The 20339-nt window shown below is 47.6% G+C and overlaps 8 protein-coding genes across 8 annotated transcripts; 3 read left to right on the top strand and 5 right to left on the bottom strand.

The window, feature by feature from the left end:
- Window positions 1–1289: 1289 nt before the first annotated feature.
- N7520_005715 (SPO22/ZIP4 family meiosis protein) lies at window positions 1290–4553 on the bottom strand (the record flags this gene model as incomplete). The annotated part of the gene is made up of 15 exons (XM_057139649.1): window positions 1290–1838; window positions 1890–2147; window positions 2203–2343; window positions 2405–2553; window positions 2601–2689; window positions 2743–2950; window positions 3002–3174; window positions 3222–3349; window positions 3404–3623; window positions 3677–3712; window positions 3762–3813; window positions 3873–3960; window positions 4012–4085; window positions 4137–4392; window positions 4443–4553. 15 exons carry the CDS (start codon window positions 4551–4553, stop codon window positions 1290–1292), a joined length of 2532 nt encoding a protein of 843 aa, XP_056993655.1.
- Window positions 4554–5612: 1059 nt separating this feature from the next.
- On the bottom strand, window positions 5613–7643 carry acuM (gluconeogenesis transcription factor RDS2; the record flags this gene model as incomplete). Its single annotated transcript, XM_057139648.1, has 5 exons — window positions 5613–5664; window positions 5716–5906; window positions 5963–6711; window positions 6763–6992; window positions 7453–7643. The coding sequence occupies 5 exons, from the start codon at window positions 7641–7643 to the stop codon at window positions 5613–5615; spliced, it is 1413 nt and encodes a 470-aa protein (XP_056993654.1).
- A 679-nt stretch (window positions 7644–8322) lies between these two features.
- N7520_005713 (uncharacterized protein) lies at window positions 8323–9337 on the bottom strand (the record flags this gene model as incomplete). The annotated part of the gene is made up of 5 exons (XM_057139647.1): window positions 8323–8475; window positions 8535–8636; window positions 8688–8852; window positions 8905–8989; window positions 9036–9337. The coding sequence occupies 5 exons, from the start codon at window positions 9335–9337 to the stop codon at window positions 8323–8325; spliced, it is 807 nt and encodes a 268-aa protein (XP_056993653.1).
- A 557-nt stretch (window positions 9338–9894) lies between these two features.
- On the bottom strand, window positions 9895–11244 carry N7520_005712 (basic helix-loop-helix domain-containing protein; the record flags this gene model as incomplete). Its single annotated transcript, XM_057139646.1, has 2 exons — window positions 9895–11123; window positions 11181–11244. 2 exons carry the CDS (start codon window positions 11242–11244, stop codon window positions 9895–9897), a joined length of 1293 nt encoding a protein of 430 aa, XP_056993652.1.
- Window positions 11245–12454: 1210 nt separating this feature from the next.
- On the top strand, window positions 12455–15798 carry N7520_005711 (cytochrome c oxidase assembly protein; the record flags this gene model as incomplete). The annotated part of the gene is made up of 8 exons (XM_057139645.1): window positions 12455–12531; window positions 12623–12734; window positions 12868–14040; window positions 14184–14296; window positions 14865–15053; window positions 15110–15179; window positions 15258–15699; window positions 15752–15798. 8 exons carry the CDS (start codon window positions 12455–12457, stop codon window positions 15796–15798), a joined length of 2223 nt encoding a protein of 740 aa, XP_056993651.1.
- A 440-nt stretch (window positions 15799–16238) lies between these two features.
- Window positions 16239–17583, top strand: N7520_005710 (replication factor C subunit 5; the record flags this gene model as incomplete). The annotated part of the gene is made up of 6 exons (XM_057139644.1): window positions 16239–16325; window positions 16387–17009; window positions 17072–17240; window positions 17297–17395; window positions 17452–17507; window positions 17559–17583. 6 exons carry the CDS (start codon window positions 16239–16241, stop codon window positions 17581–17583), a joined length of 1059 nt encoding a protein of 352 aa, XP_056993650.1.
- Window positions 17584–18070: 487 nt separating this feature from the next.
- On the top strand, window positions 18071–18614 carry N7520_005709 (uncharacterized protein; the record flags this gene model as incomplete). The annotated part of the gene is made up of 4 exons (XM_057139643.1): window positions 18071–18120; window positions 18180–18238; window positions 18290–18412; window positions 18523–18614. The coding sequence occupies 4 exons, from the start codon at window positions 18071–18073 to the stop codon at window positions 18612–18614; spliced, it is 324 nt and encodes a 107-aa protein (XP_056993649.1).
- A 62-nt stretch (window positions 18615–18676) lies between these two features.
- Window positions 18677–19515, bottom strand: N7520_005708 (mitochondrial 54S ribosomal protein uL16m; the record flags this gene model as incomplete). Its single annotated transcript, XM_057139642.1, has 3 exons — window positions 18677–18849; window positions 18928–19395; window positions 19458–19515. The coding sequence occupies 3 exons, from the start codon at window positions 19513–19515 to the stop codon at window positions 18677–18679; spliced, it is 699 nt and encodes a 232-aa protein (XP_056993648.1).
- Window positions 19516–20339: the final 824 nt, after the last annotated feature.

Below are 20339 nucleotides of genomic sequence, written 5' to 3'. Positions count from 1 at the left end.
CCGAGATATGGTATTGCGAAAGTTTTCGATAAGGGCCAATGACGCCCATGACATACGAGATTTCTTCCTCGTTGATTTCTTCTTTTTCTTTTATTTTTTTTTTAAATTCTTCTTATCTTTTACGGTGTTCTCCGCCCATGCTATCTTTCCGTTTTGTTTTCCTTCCCATTTCTACATCGTTCTTTGCATCCATTTACTATTCAAATAGGGCGATGTCTTCTCTTCTTCTCTTGTTGCTCATATTTTTCACTTCTGATGATACCCATATTACTCTAGCTGGCTAATGCCATGTCTGCAGAGCTTATATTTCACATTTATCTATCATACAATTCATCTCTTTTTTAGTGGTTCTAGGCCTATGCTTCAATTTCTGGCACTTAAATTCCGCCCACCTAGGTATGCCTGAAGCGCGAATCGTACTAGCCGACGAGGATCTTCTTATCACACTTATTGATCCTTTGCTGCTCTTCCCTCTTTCTGGAAGCCAGGAGAAAGAAGAAGTTCTTGATACACAGCAGGAAATACGTGTTCTAACCCGGATTATTGAGAGGTTGACTGATGTCTGACTGGGATTCATGTTCCCATACTGTTTTATCAAAATTTCCTTCCATTTGTATAATACTTTTCTTATCTTGAAATGTAAAAAGAGAGATCGGATATCAACCAGTACCAAGTGGTCGAGCGGAAACTCGACTATCTTATCTTCCTTGGTCTAGGGGTCATGATTTCCGCTTGTCATTAACACTGATACGCGCGGGAGACCGGGGTTCGATTCCCCGAGGGAGAGATTTCTTTTTTGCTTTGGAATATTCTAAATCCTTGGGTAGAGTTGTGGCACAGCTTTGTATTTCAAAACGCAGAAGCAGGGTCACATTAGGGGCACTGCGGGTGTTGAGATGGGGATTCCGCCTCCATTGGAAGCGGGATGACTTACTTGCCTTGTCCCTACCACATTCACTAAGTCATGCGACACTATTCTACTGTCCACTTCTAATACAAGAAACAGAAAATGGGAAGTGATAAATGTGTGGAATTGACTAAGTACTTCACTATCTGCCTGAAGTTATGCATAGTAGGTGTGTATGCCCACGAAGTTTGGACCCTACGCCTATGGAATAATTGGCCTCAGCTTTTCATCTTTCCCCTTTCACTATAAGACTTGTATGGTTAATTCTGATACCCCCCAGCTCCAGCTGAGCATCGGCGCTCATGAGCCAAATAGCGATCACGGGCTCATATCATCGCCACGGGTTGTGCATTAGCAATCATAGACCCCATCACAGACCAAATCACAGACCCCGTACCCGTTCCTCAAATAGGTCAACCAGCTGCTTGCCCTCATCATTGCCCATTAAGCGAGCCAGTTGAATCGACTTTTTGGTCCACGACTGGGAAATCTCGTCCTTTCCCTCCGCGTAGAAATCCATGGCCCGATTGAACGAAAGCATAGCAAGCGCTTCAAGTTGCTCAGGTGGGTATGCATAATGCTCACACTTTGAATGGAGAATTTTTCCGGTCTTGAGCTCCAGGTGCTGGTGCTTCTGCATGTGGTCTGGACTGTCCATCTCTTCCTGATCATAGGAAATAGCAATAACCTGGTCGAGGACCGATTCCGCAATTTGGAGATAACTCATTTGGTGCGAGCCTGCTTTGCCCCAGATATTCTCGAGGTTGTCATCGTCGTAGAACTCCAGTTCCCAAGGGATTGTTTCCGTGTCATCCTGCGCTGTGATACAGAGGCGGAAGAGGATTTGCAGGTAAATCGGGAAGTCGGTGAGGGCAGGCGAGGGGACAGAGAACTCGAAATCATTCCCGCTGTAGAGCTGGCTGACAATTTCCTAGAGAAGAGTTAGAATTTGATTCAGCAGAGAATTAGAATGATTTGTTACCCTAACAACCCAGATCTTGTGCTTCGGGGGCATTTTCTTGGCAAGAATGGCCTCCATGTATTGACTTCTCAAGTGCCCGTCATCACATTGCTTGGAGTTGTGGAAAGCCCACAGAGCCATGTCCCATTCCTGCTGACAGAGGCAGGCTTCAAAGCAGAGACCCCATAGGAGGCCTTCGAATTTGTTGTCCAGCTCGGGGAAGACACGACTGTTCCGGAGATCAAGTAGGCCATTCCTGACCTTTTCCCAGAGACGCGACTAAGTAATATTAGCTTTTCTTTGTTTGAAACTCAAGTTTTGGAATTCGACATACATTGTTCACTGCGGAATGCTCCATGTGGCGAGCACGACAAACGTCTCTGATCAAGACGAGAAGAGGGTAGCGTGGAGCGATCACGTCAAGTACCATCTTTTCCGCTTCTAATTGTTCCCGGTCTTGGAAGAATGGAATGAGCTAAAATTGTATCAGCAATGAGAACCATATATTAGCTGAATAGATATCAACTTGAACATACTTCTTTCAGAGTATGCAAGAGCGGCTCCGTCATGTCAAGTCGGGAATTTTCTAACAAAATGCAGACTAGTGCATAGCACTTTTCGAGGATCCATTTACGCTCGCTGTCTTCATAATCCTCATAAGCTGAGTGTCGCATCACAAACGCAGCTGGAAAGATTAGTATTAATCCGACTGCAAAAGTGTTTTCATCGTACCCAATGTAATGTGACTTGCCATCAATTCCACAATACGAACTCCGATGTTTCCTTTGTCCACTTCATTTGACAGGACGTAAATCAGGAAGCTTGATATATTGTTAGTATTCAACAGAGGTCAGACAGGTTTGAATACTCTCACAGCATTTCCTCCCTTGGCAGTATTTCAACGCCAGAAGTTTCAGGATAAGTCACGCCCTTTGCTTCTTCGAGGAACTCATGAATGCCCTTCAACACCTCCGCGGACTTGTCAAGGCGCTGTGCTTCCATAATGCAGACTTGAATGAACTGCAGCTTTTGTGGGTGGCCAGCTGGAGGGTATTTTTGAATGAGCTGATGGCAGATACAATCTTGCAAATTATCAGCATAAACCCATTCTCTCTAATAAAGACTTCACTCACTTGGTTCGTCATTCTTGCAGTCCTGTAGCGCAAATCTGTACTGCAAAAACAAAATCTGAAATTCGTTCCTGAGTTTACCCTGAGTATCAATGATACTATGCAGAGGGATTAGCTTCAAGCCTTCTGCCGCCGCGCTAAGATCATTGCAGTCCAAGGAAAATGTCACAAATTTCCTGCGTGAGATTAATAAACTTCTCATCAAAGCATACATATTACTGACTTTGTAACTTGAATCTGGTTTGTCAGGGAACAGGACGCGAAAAACTCTGTGTTGAGAGCGAAAAGGCACCATCGCTGCGCCTCAGGACAACGGTCCTCAAATCCAGACCTGAGGTGCTTCCAGATGTACTAGGAGATTGTCAGAACATTCATATTTGCCGTGTCTCACAACGATCGAAATACCGCAAACACGACATGAACAGCTGCTTCGCTAAGCATCTCAAAGCCCCGTTTGTTTAAAATTGTCGCCGCGTCCAGAATAATCTGCATCTTTGTTGCCTCCGAGAGAGAGATAACGAGTGCCAGGTCAGTGAGTGCGATAAAGGCTCGCTCGATCCAATCTGTTCGGTCGAGTGGCACTGTGAACAGTAATTGCTGGTACGTCTGCAAAGCATGATCGTCACTAGAAGCTGTAAGTAAATTTCACAAGTTAGGGAGGTTTTACTGTCAGCCTACCTGATACTTTCTCCGTACTTGAGATAGTGAAGGCCTCTGTGGAGATTATTAGCGAATGCCATCTCGAACAACCAACCATGCTTACAATTCAAAGCTTTGTTCGGTGTAATCTAACCCAGTGAAGACCCATCCAAGTACTGAATTGAAAGTTAGCGATGGGAATCTAGCGTCATGCAAATGTGTTTTTCATAAATACCTTTGAAGAATTCAGCGATCTCTTCATTGTTTGAAGGGCGGATGACCTCTAACTGGAGAAAAACGACAGCAGGATTGGCCCCGAATTTCTAGTAATTTATAAGCCACACATAAAGAATAAGTTAGAAGCTGGGACTTACCTCCTTGAGGATATGAAGCTGCACTGCTAGCCTGTGCTTCGCGTCGGGTGTGCCCACGGACAAGTAGGCGCGTACTAGGCAAGTCAGCTTACTGTAATTGCCACAATGATTCTGCCAAAATGTACCCAGAGAATGCCTAACAAGGAGCTCCAAGTTATCGAAGCCATGTTTTCTGGGCTGTCCGTGCATATTGCACTCATCAGTGCGAATTGCAGCTCTTTCATACCAAGTAATTGCAAGCTCAATCTGGGATGACTCAAGTGCATCACACGCAATATTGTAACAAACCTGGACAACATACTCAGGGTCGTTGATGGTGTAAGTTGGAGGCACGTGTGAGTAAAGGAGATCAGCGATGTCCGGTCGATTTTGCAAATGAACCTAGACATATTCAGCCAGGCTCCAAGGTCACCAACAAGAAAGTAACTTACAAGCTGAGCGCGAAAAATGAAGTTCTCGGCAACAAGGGATTTGAAGTTTCCGAGATCAACAAGAGGAGGCGAATTTTCCATGAAATGGAGTCTATCAGCAATCACTGTCATGATAGTGTGTGCCAAGTCAAGTTCTCGATTGTCTAAATGACTGGTAAGCTTCAATCCAAAGAATGAACAAATGTAAATACCGATGCAGTAGCGAGCGGCGACATATCCAGCCTTGATGACCCGGTTACATCCCGAAGGCGTATTTGAAGTACCGTGTTTGATTAGGAAAAAGGCGAAAGCCCTCACTGAGACACCTATGATCAGATGCTGCTTAGGTCGAAAAGTTATCCAAAACATACCTCTGCTGAGAGTCTTTTGTTCCTGCTTGTCCTCGGCACGAGAACACAATGCGGTTCTGCAGGTATTCCAAAGATCCGTACCAATCACATCAAGCTCACGAATCGAATCAGCAGGGAAGTTTACGGTTGGGTTGAAATCTTGAAGTTGCTTATCAAGAGGGTCAGTGTCGACGAGGTCAACTAGTCGCCCACGATATGCAGTGGAAATTGTTGTTTTCAAATTGTCCACGATTGCTATTCATTTTTGATGTGTTAGAAAGTCATAGCTATGAGTAGGTCAGTTCGTGGGCTTTTATTTTCACCTTTAAACACAGCCACCTGCCCTGGTAGGGCCGCATTCTGAGAATAAGATGACTTTCGGGAATAAGACATGATGAAATCGTGTCCAAGAAACAGATGCTGAGGATGGATGGAAATCAGAAAGATAGATATTAGGGATTTGAAAGAATCAAAGACTAAGAAAAGGTTTCAGGTTGGAGGAAACGAAGATAGTGATGGAAGATGTGCGTGGAAAGAAGATGGTTGGAGGGGAAAAGTGAGTGGAAATAGAAATACAAGGTGTAAGTGTGTGGGAACGAGTGGTACGGAGGGGTAAGATGCGTGGCAAAAAGGACTCGACATGTGACGGACCGTTTGCTTGCACTGTTAACCCATTATTCTCGTGGACCTTGCAGAACTTGTATTCATAGTAAAAAGATGTGAAATATTGTACATTCACCTCGCGATAGATTTCAAATAGATGACGCAGACCTCCAGCCTCAGGGAATCAAGAATCAAAATTTCAAACCATATCAACCAACCTAACCCAATAGTTGTAACGTTACTTGTGTATCCGTTGTGTAGGAAGGAAGTTTCCAACGATGAGAGAGGGACTAGGTTATGTTAGCTGAAGCACCCGGACAAGGGCAAGATATGGAACGAACATGTTGTGATTATCCCGGCGAATAGTAAATGAGAAGCAGCATTGGATTCCTTCTCCAGATCCACTAGGATTTTTCAGGGTGCAGCTGGTAAGCATTGCTTTCTGGGTATTGTCAAACGCAATGGCTCCAAACTTCTCCCAGTAACTGACCAACTGGTCTTCGACAATGATCTCGTGAATGGCAAGTTTTCCCTATACACGATTTAGGATTTAACAAGAGAATTGAACAGAAATTCGCGAAAGCTTACATCTCGAAGACTCTCTATCGGCACATCGATCAACTGTGCCATCTCGTTATTGCCACGGAAGATCTCGCCAGTTCGTCGCCAGCAACAGGCAGGGATAGCCATACTGGCGAAAACGCGGTCATACTCCATTAAACTTCTTTCGAACCACATCTCCACCAGAATCAGCTCAATATCTGTCAAGCTCTGCATGCGCTCTCGGAACTTCGGTCGGAACTTGTCGAGTTGTCGAAGAATCTTTTGCCTAGAGATTTGTTGCATGTTCTTTTCCATATACTGGTTGAGTCGAGCATAGCCTTTGACGTAGTTGAAGGGCTTCAATAGGCCAGCATCATACTTGGCTTTGAGAAGCTTGTTCATGCGCTCCTCTGGTGGGTCCGATCCGGATGGATCAGCTGCGGTCATATAGTATGTCTCACGAGCTTTATCATTTACCACGGCATTGGTAGTCGATCGTTGAATGGAGTCTCCTTGGGGTACTGCTGGGGGTGGAAGCTGCGTCGTTAATGAGAGTCCATTTGGCATGTTCATCGAGTTCATCGAGTTCATCAACGTTGGATCAGTGTATATCCCTTGAGTGTTATCCTGATTTTGGAACATCGTCCCATCATCCAACAAACTGTTGCTGAGGAAGTCTCCGAGCAAGTTATACTCGTTCGTAACCTCAGGGGCATTGAACATGTACGACGGATGAAGAGAGTGCATGTCCTGAAATTGATTCTGTCCACCCATCCAGTCGTTGTAGGGCATCACTATAATATTGGACGTCAGCTAGAGTAGAAAAGTCTCGTCTGAAGACTTACACTGCTGGGGATTGGCATCAAGGCCCTGGCCAGACGAAGAAATGTTTGCTGGCTGCACCGAAGAAGGGGGGATTCCAATTGTCCCGTCGGGGAGAATTTGCTGACCGGCAGCATCCGGGACGTCGACATTCCGAGGCATACTTTGAACGTTGCCCAGCTCATTGTTGGACGATCCTTCTTCGTCTGCGGCAGAATGGTCTTGGTCGCTTCGAGCACGCTTCGCAGGTTCCCTGGGTTCGTCATGGCACAAATGTCCAATATTGCGCTTTATACATCGGGTACAAGGTCGTTCCTTCATGAATCAAAACTGGTCAGCGGGCACATTCTTTTCCTCTCTCTGCTTGACAACCAGTTTTACGGCTAGCGGATAGATTTATTGGGATTTTTGTGGAGAGTCGTACCGAATCGCAAGTCATATGCTGTCCCACGCGACCAATGGCCTCTAGTTAGCAAAACGACCCCATAAAATATAATTAACCCCATTAAACTGGAGAGATTGCTGCCCGCAGGCTGTCGCATCGATCGAACAAGAAAGCACAAGTGTAATAAATCAAAGAAAGTGGAGGCTCACCGAGCGGCGGCAATACACGCATGCTACCAAATTTATACAATCGTCAGCGCCAACTGCTCAATCGCCAAGCGAACCGGAATGCGAGCGACGGCGCCCAGACCCCTGTCGCATGCCCTTACGCGATGGATAGCTTACCGTGATTGACCTTGCGGCGCTTTTTGGGACTGGAGTGACTGCCAGAGCCAGTCTCAGCCTTGGCAGATAATGTTTGCGATTCTTTTGCGCGCGCATCCTTTGCTGCGTCACCGGCCCTGGACTTAGCAGATGCAGTCCTGTCGGAACCGACGCCCGATGCGTTCCTTTCAGTCATAGTCTCGACTTGTGTAATCACCACCGGGCGGAATGGCTGCCTGCAGACATTGCAGTATTGCAGTAAAAATGAAGGTTGAATCCGAAGTCAAAAGTTCAGGCTTTCGCGAAAGCGGAGTGACCCCTCCGTTCTGCTCCGCGTGTGGGGAATCCCCGATCTTTTCTCGGCAACGCCACCGAGAGCCGATGGGATGAACCTCTCAAGCTAGGATATCAAGTCTACAATTGTCATCTATTGTCTAAACCAAAATCCGTAAATCTCTCATTTATTTCTTCAACTATGCGGGTTTTACCGGGCAACCCCTAGCTTGGACCTTCTCGTGGGGCCCAGGGCGCAGATCCTGATCAATGGAACTGGCCAGATTGGACAGCAACGAATGATCAACTGAGCGCAGACCCTCTGGTGAGATGTGACTGACATAATCCTTTAAATTTGTGAGGTTCACATGCCATTGATGCCGGCGCAGTTGTCTCAGCGCATAGCGACTGCAACTGGAGCTCAGGAATCGGGATATGAGCACGCGACAAGGATTCCCTGGGTGAGATTGGAGCGCAAAACTTGGTGATGAAATCTTGCCTGTCGAGGATTTCTAATGATTTGCTGATGCATGAGACCGCGCACATGAAGCTCCCGATGGGTTCATACTCCGGATACTTTAATTGGTCATCGGATGCTTGTTTCAGTCGTTAGATCCTGCAAAAATGTCCAGCGCAGCTTGCGACCGAGTGATTGCATCCCTGAGTCCCATAAGCGGTGCAGAATTAGTCTGCATAGATTGGAGGTGGCCATGAAGTTGCTTCATCAGTCCCTGAATTTCGGGGTCGGCGTCGAGCTAAACGAAAATCGTCAGATATTGCAATTTAATAGCGCTAATCCATCCGAGCTCCATACCTGATCCAATGTCGTCTGGCTGGGCTTAGTATCAACCAGTGTAAATCCAGAAGGCCCGGAGTCTGGAGGAAGGTCGTCCAGCTGCCGAAGAACAGGGTGTTCCTTGAAGCAAAAGGTCAGCGAAAATGACTCAATTCATCGATTGTTTCTTACATTCTTGGTCTGCCTCTTTCGCTCGGCCTCCGCTCGTTTGGCGTTCTTGTCCATTGCCTGGAGCTCTTTCTTTTCATTGGCAAGGAGTGCTTCCTCTTTAGCAATTTCGGCTTTGAGGAGGTCGGTGCTATCTTTCATCGTGGCTAGGCTTGCTTCGAGTGTCCGCTGCGTACATTCAGTCAACAATCCGCACACATGTCGGTATCGAATCTCGTACATGTTCATCGAGCGCAGATTCGTAATCGAAGTTCCCGCTATTGGTAATGGGTGGGAATGGCATCCGAGGTAATCGCTTTCCAAGGCTTTTGAATGATTGGCGGATGTTAGCTTATTGCAGACATGATATACTCGAGGCGCTTAGAATCCACTGGCTTCAAAATGGGAGGTCCAACATACTTTCGTACCACTGCTTGAACTGCGCTCCGTGCCTCAATCCGCTTCCGTTCATTCGGCTGGCGCATAACCACCGGGCGCTCAAGCGCATGAAACATCTCTCGAACCTTGTCCTGAACTGGCTCTGGAAGGGTCGTCCATTTGGATTTGATCGTCTTTTCGGGAACGCGGCGAATTTGTGGCTTCAAATAGGCGTATCCCTTCTCTGAATCGTCTTCGGCGTTATCATTGTCAGTGCGCTTTCGTTTAGGAGGCATTGCGGGGTGGGTTAAGAAGGGTTGGAAGGGATGTGGCGGACAACAAAGGTCTAGGTTACTGCAGGACGCGTCAAGCCTAAACAGCGGACCTCGGAGCGGTGGGGATCGGCACACCTTAAAACATTGGGCAACCAATGGGGATTTATACTGTAAATATTTTATGTTTCATGTATCAAGGCTGAAAAAGCACAGTCCAAAATTGATATGCATCACTATAATCCATAAAATGTTCTTCCTATGTAGATACCTATCTAGTAAATAGCTCAATTGTATGAAATCAATTGATGCATGTATATCCGATAGATGCAGTGTTTTCAAATAGAGATATATAGCAAATAAACAAGCTACGCTGGAAGGACTTCAATCGCAATTGCGATGGATCCTATTCATCGCCATCGAAAATAAGGACACTGAGAATGAAAATGCCTGCCTAAAACACAAATGGTATCTTTCGCAATGAACGCCCTCTTGTCAGCAAGCCACGGCTTGCCCAACCCCGCTGAACCGAATAAGTAACAAATAAGAATGAGAGTATGGAATCTGCGCCGGTAATAGCCTCATCTAGGCATTACGAGGCCATTGATGCCTTTCATTTCTACCAACTGACGTTGTAACATATCATTACCACGCATGATATCCTCGAGCCAGTCAGCCGCTTGTGTAAGCATGGCGCTTTTACTGAAGCCCCCGCCCCGCAGCCCAGGGACCAAGGAACAAAGATCGTCAAAGCCCTGACGGATGAGATTGCGTCTTTTTTGTTCGGAAAGAATATGATTGGTTCGCTTTTGCTCTTCCGAAAGATTCTCCCGTGCGGTCTTATTGTTCGATGGGATACTTGCTTTTCGGGGCGCGTTGGTTGATACACGGCGCGCTTTCGCGTTGCTCGGAGTGCGCGATTTACGGGCCGGCATTTTCATGTCATCGTCATCTGAAAGAGGATCTTCTTTGATCATTCTTTGCCGTTTGCGAGGCTGAGAGCCATCCTCTTTATCGATGCTGTGGATGCTAGAGTGATGGGCATGGCGGCCAGGCATGCGCTCAGGGCTGGGAGCTCGTGTGTTGGCTGCGCTGGTCTGTGGCTCGAAGCAATCAAGATGATTTAATAGCTCTCTGGTGCGTGTCTCCTCATCCGGTTGATTTGGAGGGGCCACATAGCCTTGGTCCATAAAGCTATTATCAGTACCCCACTGGAGGCTACGAACCTTCCGAGATGGATGTTGATCCGCGGGGATGGGGTCGCGCACGTCGAAGAGCATTTCAGAGGTATGATAGCCTGTTGGTAGACTGTCGTTGGAAGCAGAGGAAGCGCTAGCCTGCGTAACAGGAGCCGACTGTGAATTGTGGTGGGGATGGGCTCCATTGATATGGAGCCCGTTGAGAAGCGGCTGTGTCGCGAAGACCTGCTGAGCGAGCGCAGAACCGATATCTGACCCATTTAAGGCGGCATTATGGTAAAGCATTGACGCGGCGGCATAAATGTCTGACCCTGCCGTATTTCCCGCCATCATGTTTGGCTTGTCAAGAGCATGCTGCTGGTATGAGGGTTGCGACAGAGACGTTGTCGAGCCTTCAAAGGTCGGCGGTAGGTCATCGGACCAATCGAAGTTAAGTCCCGGTGCTTTGTTTTGTTGGGATCTGAGCCAGAAATCATTCGTAAAGCTATTTGCATTCATGGTCGTAAAGAAGTTATCGAGCATATTGGATTCGTTATCGTCAAGGAGAGAGGGTCCCGGGGGTAAGGCGGGAGCTTGTTCATATGGAGTATCCATCGGAGAAAGGAAGGAATCTAGGGACACTCATTAGCAAGCTGCGACACCATTCAATCCACTCATATTGAACTCACAGCCGAACGGGCCCGGCGGTGGGGAGTTGCGCCCGGTCTGAATCTCAGGTACAGGACCATTCATCACTTCGAGGTCAAAGGGAAAGGAACAAGGCGGAAATTTGCGGAGTTCAACGATAGTGTGCTCTAATATTCAAGCGCGATTCGAGCCAGCATAAGATGATCATGCCTTGGTCGTTAGAACTCGAATCAGATGGCTTAATACTCTGAACTTCGTATAGTATATCAAGTCGACCAGCGAGTCAGCGGCAGAGGGATAGCACTTGGAACTCGCAAGACAAGAAACTTCGGTTAGGAACAAAGTGACTGCAACAGAACCTCATCCAGTAATAAAGTCGAAGAGAGAGAAAGCTGGGGAAGTGAAAAGGTGGAGTTGATCATTATTGTTTCGTCGCATCATTTCAATCACATGTGAATTTTCCACCCGGTCGCGTGACGTAACAACATTACCAAAATTACAACAATGTGAACCACAATTTACACCATTCATAAGTCCAAATGGCCATCGGAGGATACATTGACGGTACCTGATTTACAATGAATCCCCGAGGCCGTTGAACTCCAGTTTAATTACTATCACAACCCACTTTGACGAACCACAAAGCAGGGAAAAACTGGGGTTTCCCCATTATTCAGGTCAGAAAAGATCCCCAAGGTATCATTCATACGGGCAAAAACTTCTTGTTCTATCCACTTTTGAACCTCATCCGCGGTCGAGTCAACTCGGCTCGGCATCCAGGGTGAAAAGCCATACAATCTTTCCCCCATTCGGTCATTAATTAAACCCCGAGGGCTTGATATTCGCCTTTCCACACCCCGCAAAACCTTGGGAGCGCGACCATCACGGATGATCATCCTTCGTCATCTTGGTAGTGTGTTTCCCTGAAATACAGTTGGACCTAGTCCATAGCCCACAGCGGGGACTCTTCCTGTTCAGGAACCGAGGTCTAACGACCTAGGTAAACCAGTCCTTGAACGCGGTCCCTACATAAGTTAATCCCTCGTTACACAGATCCACGGTTGATCATAGGGGACCCCCAAAAAACAACGATCGTGCAGCTGTTCCAGACGCAGGATACTACCCAATTTTCGGTCTGGGCACAAGTGTTACTCACCTCCCCCTCAAAGTCTGAGGACTGCGAGATTTGATCCCTGCTCCTGATTGGCTACCACTGAGCCAAATTTGATATTGCAATAATTCGACGCGTCTGGTCCTCCCGGATATTTCCCCGGCGCGCAATGCTTAGTTGAGGCCCTCTGCGGATCATGACATGATGGTTCCCGGTACTATGGAACCTGCAGGTCGGCTCATTTTCTCGGATAGACACTTGAATGCTCAAATCCTCAAGCCGTGAGTTCTATCCTGGCCGAAATGGGTGTTCTAGAATTAGAGGCCTTTAAAAGTAGAAAGGATTAAGTTCAAAGTACTAACTGATCGGCAGGATTATCCGCGCTTATGCTTTGGGATATCTCTCCTCCGTTACGCCCAAACTCATCACATTTGCCCGAAGATTGGGAAGCAAGAATGTTTCCATGAAGCAGAAGCTGCAGGAGGTATGTTTAATTACCATTTTTGATATTTCAGATCTCTTGGCAATTGTTCCAAGAGTTCCACCTTTGGCCCCGTGCGCAAATTGGGTCGTTATATGGGAGTTTGAAACAACGCAGCTGACAGAAAACCGAATAGCTTGCGCAGACTCTGGCTGGGCCTCTGCGCCTGAACAATTTTCCAACATTCTGTGGACTCTTAGTGGGGGGATCAACCATCCTTCCGGTTTTCTTGTATCGGATATGCGCATGGACTGTAGCCGCCTCCAAGGGGAACATTCGGATATCCCAACGAGGCCAACAACTCCTTCAATTCGCCACCGCCTTCCTATCTGCATGGTTCAGTTTTCAATTGCTAAACAAAAACCGTGCAATCTCACGACAGGATGTCAGGGCTCGGAAAATCTCTTCCAGTCAAGATGACTCTAGCAATACCCCGACCAATACTCTTGGGCGTCCCCATCTGGAGTTGGTCGGGAGGACGATGGACCTGACTCTTTTCACGGTCACAAGAGCGGTCGACGTGATAGCATGTATCGTATGGAAACGCTGGTATCGCCGCCGCAAGGCCCAAGGTCGCTGGACGGCCATAGAGGCCGTGGCTCCTGGTCTTGCTGACGCTGGAGTTTTTGCTTCCAGTGCGGCTATAGTCATGTGGGCCTGGTTCTATCTTCCCGAGCGGTTACCACGGACGTACGAGAAATGGATTGGAGAGGTGGCAAAGGTGGATACCCGCTTAATCGAAGCTCTTCGTCGCGCTCGCCGTGGGACTTTTGTCTACGGCAAGGATACAGGCCAAGCGCCGCTCCTTGAATCCATGTGTAGGGATTACAATTGGCCTGAAGAATGGGGTGATCCATCTAAGGTGGCCCCCATTCCATGCGAAATGGTACACATGGGAGCCGGTCCTAATTGCGAGAAGCACGCAGTATCGCGCTTTGCCAGAACCTTCAGGTTTGCCTGTGCAACCTACATTCCGCTACAGATTGTCCTCCGCCTAAGGGGGATGAAGTCCACGGCTGCACTGGGCCGCGCTATTTCTGACGCTGCCCGGTCATCTGCGTTTCTTGCTTCATTTGTGAGCCTGTTTTACTATTCTGTTTGTCTAGCACGGACACGGCTTGGCCCCAGAATTTTCGACCCGAAGACCGTCACTCCGCTAATGTGGGACTCTGGTCTCTGCGTTGGGGCAGGATGTCTCATGTGTGGTTGGAGTGTACTGGTTGAGAAAGCGCGGAAGAGACAGGAATTGGCGCTCTTTGTGGCACCTCGGGCTGCGGCCACGGTGTTGCCACGGTTATATGAAAAGAAAGTATGTCCAATCCTCGCTTTGCCCAGATGAAAACGGTCACACCCAGATGAACCGTGCCTATTATCCCTTCAACCCGAGGCGTGTGGTCTGTGATCGGTTCTGGAGTTGTCACGCGATGCTAATCGTTTTTTCTTTCCTTGTAGTATCAATACCGGGAGCGCATTGCCTTTTCCATCAGCGCCGCCATACTTTTTACATGTCTCCGTGAAAATCCACGCATGGTCCGTGGAGTTTTCGGCCGCATTACGACAAGTGTGTTGAACTAAACTACCTTCCCGATGATTTCTTTTGTGAACCTCTTACGCAATGTATTACTAAAAGATAGAATTTCCCTACATAACGTGTAGGTTGTTATCATGGTACTCGGTGCATTCTATTATGGGAGGATCATTTCATACCTTAATTTCCACTCTCATGAATTGATCTTGGTGGCCAATTTACATACTAATAATGATCCCACTAAGAAATGACCATTCCAATGTAGATGTATGTTTACAATGTAAGCGCTCAGAGAATGCCAATGTTTTGTTCGTCCGATATGTATTAATCTGCGATGATGGTACTGATGGGCCATTCTCAAATCCTATGTCATTACATGGCCCACCAGCTATAACTTTGTGATTTGCTAGAGTAGTAACTTAGGTACTTGTATATCTACAACAAAGGATGACCCACTTTTCTAAAAGTAGCCAGTCAACGATCAGCTGGACTCAGAGCTCCCGCTTATCGATAAGTCATATCACGTGACATGGGTTGCCGATACTTGCGGGCGTGCAGTCGGACGATGCATGATTCTATCAAAGTTCAAGAACCATGTTTTCTAGATTATTCCCCCCGTTGGGGCCTCGCACATTCACAGTTGGGATTCCATCGCGATCAATATACTTCCGCAAAGGCATATTTGAAGCTGAGAAGCGTTACTTTTCGAGGAACTCCTTCCTCCATGCGAAACATCATGCCTCCTCCGCGCCGTTCAACACTCCTCAGTCGCAGCAGCGTAACAGCTCTACATTGTAAGATTAGTCTTTATACCAGTGCGGAACCTTCAATTCTGACCGTGACTCAACAGGTACTACACCATCAGTATGATCCTAGGAACTGTGGCTCTTGCCTACGGTTCCGTCCCTCTCTACAAAATGGTACGATCCAATCCCTGCGGGCAAATAGTCCAATCTCTAACTATGAACCCCTCAATTGATTATTCTCTGCAACAATAGATCTGCCAACAAACCGGATGGGGCGGTCAACCCATCACCACCCACCGCGGCGGCGGTGAGGATACAGCATCCCGCGTGACTCCCGTAACCGACTCCCGCCGGCTCCGCATCACATTCAATGGATCTGTCTCCGATGTTCTGCCATGGAAGTTTACTCCACAACAACGTGAAGTCCGCGTGCTGCCGGGCGAGACTGCGCTGGCCTTCTACACCGCAACCAACAATGGCCCCAACGATATCATTGGAGTTGCAACATACAGTGTGACTCCAGGCCAGGTTGCGCCTTATTTCAGCAAGATTCAGTGTTTCTGCTTTGAGGAGCAGAAGCTCAATGCGGGCGAGTCAGTAGACATGCCCGTATTCTTCTTCATTGACCCGGATTTCGCTACGGATCCGAATATGAAGGGAATTGATACGATCACTCTGTCTTATACTTTCTTCAGTAAGTCACTCGCACTTTTGGATTGAATTGTAACTGGTACTGACTTAAGCAGAAGCGAAATATGATGATAACGGGGTGTTGAAACCAATCGCCTCGTGATCGACATGAATGGCTACTCTCGAATTTACTCAAAAGTCTAGCAGGCATTGTCAACCCAATACGGGATACTTGCACCGCAAATCCTGGTTTTCAGGTAACCTACCTAGGGAGGTAGGCTCACTCCCTTCTCATCTCCACAGCAATTGTGTGTGTACTATATAGATCTTGGAGTTAAGGAAATTTCGCAATGTCGATACCTTGATTGGATCGTCGATTTGTACATACATGAAGAAACAAATATCATCTTGTACCATTTTCTATGAAAAGTCTGTAGCATAATTCTGATGTTGTATCAAGTTCCATACCTGGAGAAAGAGCTAGATCAGTGAGTGTGCACGGGCCACATATTAATTAGTCGCGCGTTTTCGACGCGTTCTCCCGCTCCCGCATTTTCACACCACGAACGACCATCTTAATTCTCAAGGTACCAGGATCTCACAATGGCCCTTCTCGTTGACAAACTGCGACCGAAGACGCTTGATGCGCTCACATACCACCCCGAGCTCTCGGATCGTCTCCGATCCTTGGTAAGTGCACTCTCGACTGGCAAAGTTAGCAGGAGCTGACCTCAGGTGCATGAAATTACAGGCCCAAAGCGGCGACTTCCCCCATTTGCTAGTATACGGACCATCAGGTGCAGGCAAGAAGACACGCATTATCGCAACACTAAAAGAACTCTACGGCCCTGGAGTGGAAAAGATCAAGATCGACGCCCGAGTATTCCAGACAACCAGCAACCGCAAGCTAGAATTCAACATCGTTTCCTCCGTTTACCATCTCGAGATCACACCCGCCGATGTCGGGAACTATGACCGTGTCGTTATTCAAGAACTGCTCAAAGAGGTTGCACAAACGCAGCAGGTGGATCTTGCGGCGAAACAGCGGTTCAAGGTCGTAGTGATCAACGAAGCTGATCACCTTACTCGTGATGCCCAGGCAGCTCTGCGTCGCACTATGGAGAAATACAGCCCGAACTTGCGCTTGATTCTCTTGGCTAACAGCACTTCCAATATCATTGCACCCATTCGTTCCCGTTGCCTGCTGGTCAGAGTTGCGGCGCCTACGGAACAGGATATTTGCTCAGTGCTTCGTATTGCTGCGAAGAGGGAGGGCTGGACAGAGGCCGATGGATTGAACAAGCGGATTGCGCGAGATAGCGGGCGGAATCTCCGCCGTGCGTTGCTGATGTTCGAATCTATTTATGCACAGAAGTAAGTGCTGTTGACGTGCGTTATTGTAGACCAGCGAGAGACTGACTATCTTCGGTGTGCAGTGAGAAAGTCACAGACAATAGTCCTATTCCTCCTCCCGACTGGGAGGCGCTTATCTCTGTTATTGCGGATGAGATTCTTGCAGAACGTTCTCCAGCCCGGCTGTTGCAAGTTCGTGCCCGTCTCTACGATCTCTTGACTCATTGCATTCCCCCGTCAACGGTTCTCAAGGTATGTTTAATCATCGAGGATGTGCAAATTCCGCAACTAATGAATAAATGGCTTAGACCTTGACTTTCAAGCTTGTTGCAAAGGTAGATGATGCGCTCAAAGCCGATGTGATTAAGTGGTCTGCATTCTATGAGCACCGGATCAGACTGGGAAGCGTAAGTCCACCTTTTAAAACCCGTTGATAGCAGCGCTAATATTTATATGAATATAGAAAGTGATTTTCCACCTCGAAGCCTTCGTCGCCAAGTTCATGCGCATCTACGAGAGGTCAGTCGACAGTCCGGAATTCATACATAGCATATGCTAATTGTCCTCTAGTTATTTGATGGGTATGGATTTCTAGGATCCGGAAATGGAGCCCACATTCCAACGCATGAATGATGATTGTATACTACAAAACGAAGTCACCAGTTCAAAGAATCCAAGAAGGTCCTAAGTATTGGCAGAACTGTTGCTTCACATTTCTTGTTCTCGGCGCATAAAGGCATTTTGATTTTTTTGTTGAGGGATCCTGGCGTTGCGAGCTGCAATTTGTGAGCCATGTACCCACCTGGTAGTGAATGGTCGAATAAAAACCAATAGGAATACGTGAAATTAAGTTCATCAGAACGAGAGATTGTATCTTGCCTTGAAACTTGGTACTGTAGGTCGTCCAAGGTTGCTCACTATGGCTACGTCATCACATATAGTCATAGGACCGAGTCCCCAAATCATATGTAAACGTCGTCTTGTCTTTCCCCAGATTTATAAACCAAAGAACAAGTGAATAATCAAGAGCCCTCCCAAAATTTTCATATAATAATATATACCACGTTTGTCCAAACTCCGCGATGGACGATCCACGACTGATTGATATGGAGCCCGGCGGAGAGAGCACTCAGTATGATCCCCCGGCATACATTGCACACCCACGAGCTAACATCTTCAACTCGTGCATAGATACGAGTCAATCCGGGAATTCATGATCACGCCTGCCAAGCAGACTGGACAATTAGGGGGTATGTCAGATTTCAATCCAGTTTACAGATATAAGAAGCTGACTGTGCTAGGTGGCGAGCCGCACACCAAAAGTTTAACGACAGCCATTGTGGATCCGACTGACTCTCCCGCGTCTGGAGAAGAAGACAAACAAGCACAGAGACTAGGAATGGGCATCATTCAGCCTGATAAAGGTAGGTTTATAGAGAAATATTTTTGTCTAAACTCTTAATATAACAAAAAGTCTGCCAGAAGGCCGGGGTCAACGGCCGCGGAAGAGGACGAAGCTGACAATAATGTACAGAAGATTTGGATTTCGACAGCGCAGAGGATGCAGCATCTGCGAAGGCCAGGAGGCAGCAGGGGTATGGGCCCGGCTCCGGGGTCGGGGCTTAGTTCAACATGAGAAAGATTGACGGGAAACGCGCGTCAGAAACAGTGCGAACATTTGCGACTATTTATTGGGTGGGGGAAGTGCTGGAGGAAGTGGTTTGGGGAGGGTTTTCGATCTTGTTGGTGCCGAGCGGAGGGTTTCTGCGTGCGCGCTTGAGAGACTCAAGAGTCACGCCGTTGCCGAGCTTGGTGATGCCGACGACAGGCGGGTCATCCTTCTTGACGAATTCCCAGAGACCTATGGAGGCGTTATAATTAGTTATCCATGTCACTGATGCGATGATAACGCAATTTGTAAACAGCAAATGAGACTCACCAGGCAACTTATGGCCAGCCAATCTGAAAGCCTCGCGGGCAACTTTCTCGTGCAAATCTCCCTTCACCTCGAACACAACACGGCTAACAGGCAACCGGACAGTCCAGTAGTCGAATTTACCCTTACCCTTACCCATACGCTGCTCATTACCCTTGGTGTAGACACCAATGTTGGCGCTCACGCGCTTGTACAGCTTATAGTTCATTCCTCTCAACCGGCGCTTGATGGTCTCCTCTGCGATCTTAAGAGCCGAGGCGGGCATCCGACGGTCGTGGTCCTTCATGCGAATTCCGTAATCTCCCCACACGACTGTAGTTCCTCGTGTGGATCCACCGGTCGCGACATGGGGACGGCCCTTGGGCGACTTGGATTTCTCGGCAAACTTCGGGGTGAGCCAGTCAAGGGCGGAAGATGTGTTGGAGAAGGATCGTGCCAGAGAGAAGGGTGCTAGCGATGCGGACGACAGGCCTGGAGAATAATGGTCAGTTTCAAGCCATGGACAAGCATTGCGGGTGCGGGAAATTTCCTACATGTTGGCCGAACGCAAGCCGATAAAGGCCCAGCAAACATCTTCATCTGAGGACCCATTATGGTCAATGGAGAGGGACGATACTCGGAGTTCTTGGGGTCTTCAAGGCAAGATCCAGAGCACAATTCGATGACCCGGAAGCGCTAGTCCTATTATGGGAGGAATACAGATCACGTGCATAATGTGCTCCCTTACGTCAGCAAATCACGTCGCGTTAGTCAACTATACCTGCCTGGCCGATCAACTACTGCCTGTGGATTACCACTGATTCTCGGCCCCCGGTAAGGTACTACTGATACCGGTAGATTACATCCGATGCTATCCCAAGGCGGCCGTACGCCATCCATTAATCTTCCCCCCGGGTTGGGCTTGATGACTCTATTCAGAACCTTTATGGCGAACAAATCGAATCCGCCACTCGCAATGATCAGGCAACATTACGTGAAAAGTGCTTAAAAAGAGATGGCTATAAGTATGTCATTTTTAGATACTAGGACTAAAATCTTCTTTCCCAATATTGTTCCTTTTGCTCTGGGAGATTCTGTACCGATATTGAGAGGCAAAACTTTTATAAAGTCTGGCATCCCCCCATATACTTCGCTTACTCCGACCTTGGAGTGTTGCCTCAGTATGAAATAGTTCTTGCGTGTGTCGATTTGATCATCCTGGCAGTCGCCGCTCCAGTTTCGAATTGCAAGACTGCAAAATAACAGCGACATGTGATGTAATCTTGACTCTTCTTCCAGATCAAATGATGATCTGCACGAACAAAAGATCTATGCCCATGAAAATGGAAACCATCGAAGAACATCGGCATGCACATAAGAATACGATCGAAGGGAAATTCAAATCCGAGAAACGTTGGAACGGTCCAACGTCACGG

Source organism: Penicillium odoratum, assembly GCF_028828045.1.
Source record: "Penicillium odoratum strain IBT 22623 chromosome Unknown utg000005l_segment0_segment0, whole genome shotgun sequence".
NCBI classification, from domain to species: Eukaryota; Fungi; Ascomycota; class Eurotiomycetes; order Eurotiales; family Aspergillaceae; genus Penicillium; species Penicillium odoratum.
Note: the sequence above shows the minus strand (reverse complement) of the source record. Positions and strands in the feature narration are given on the sequence as shown.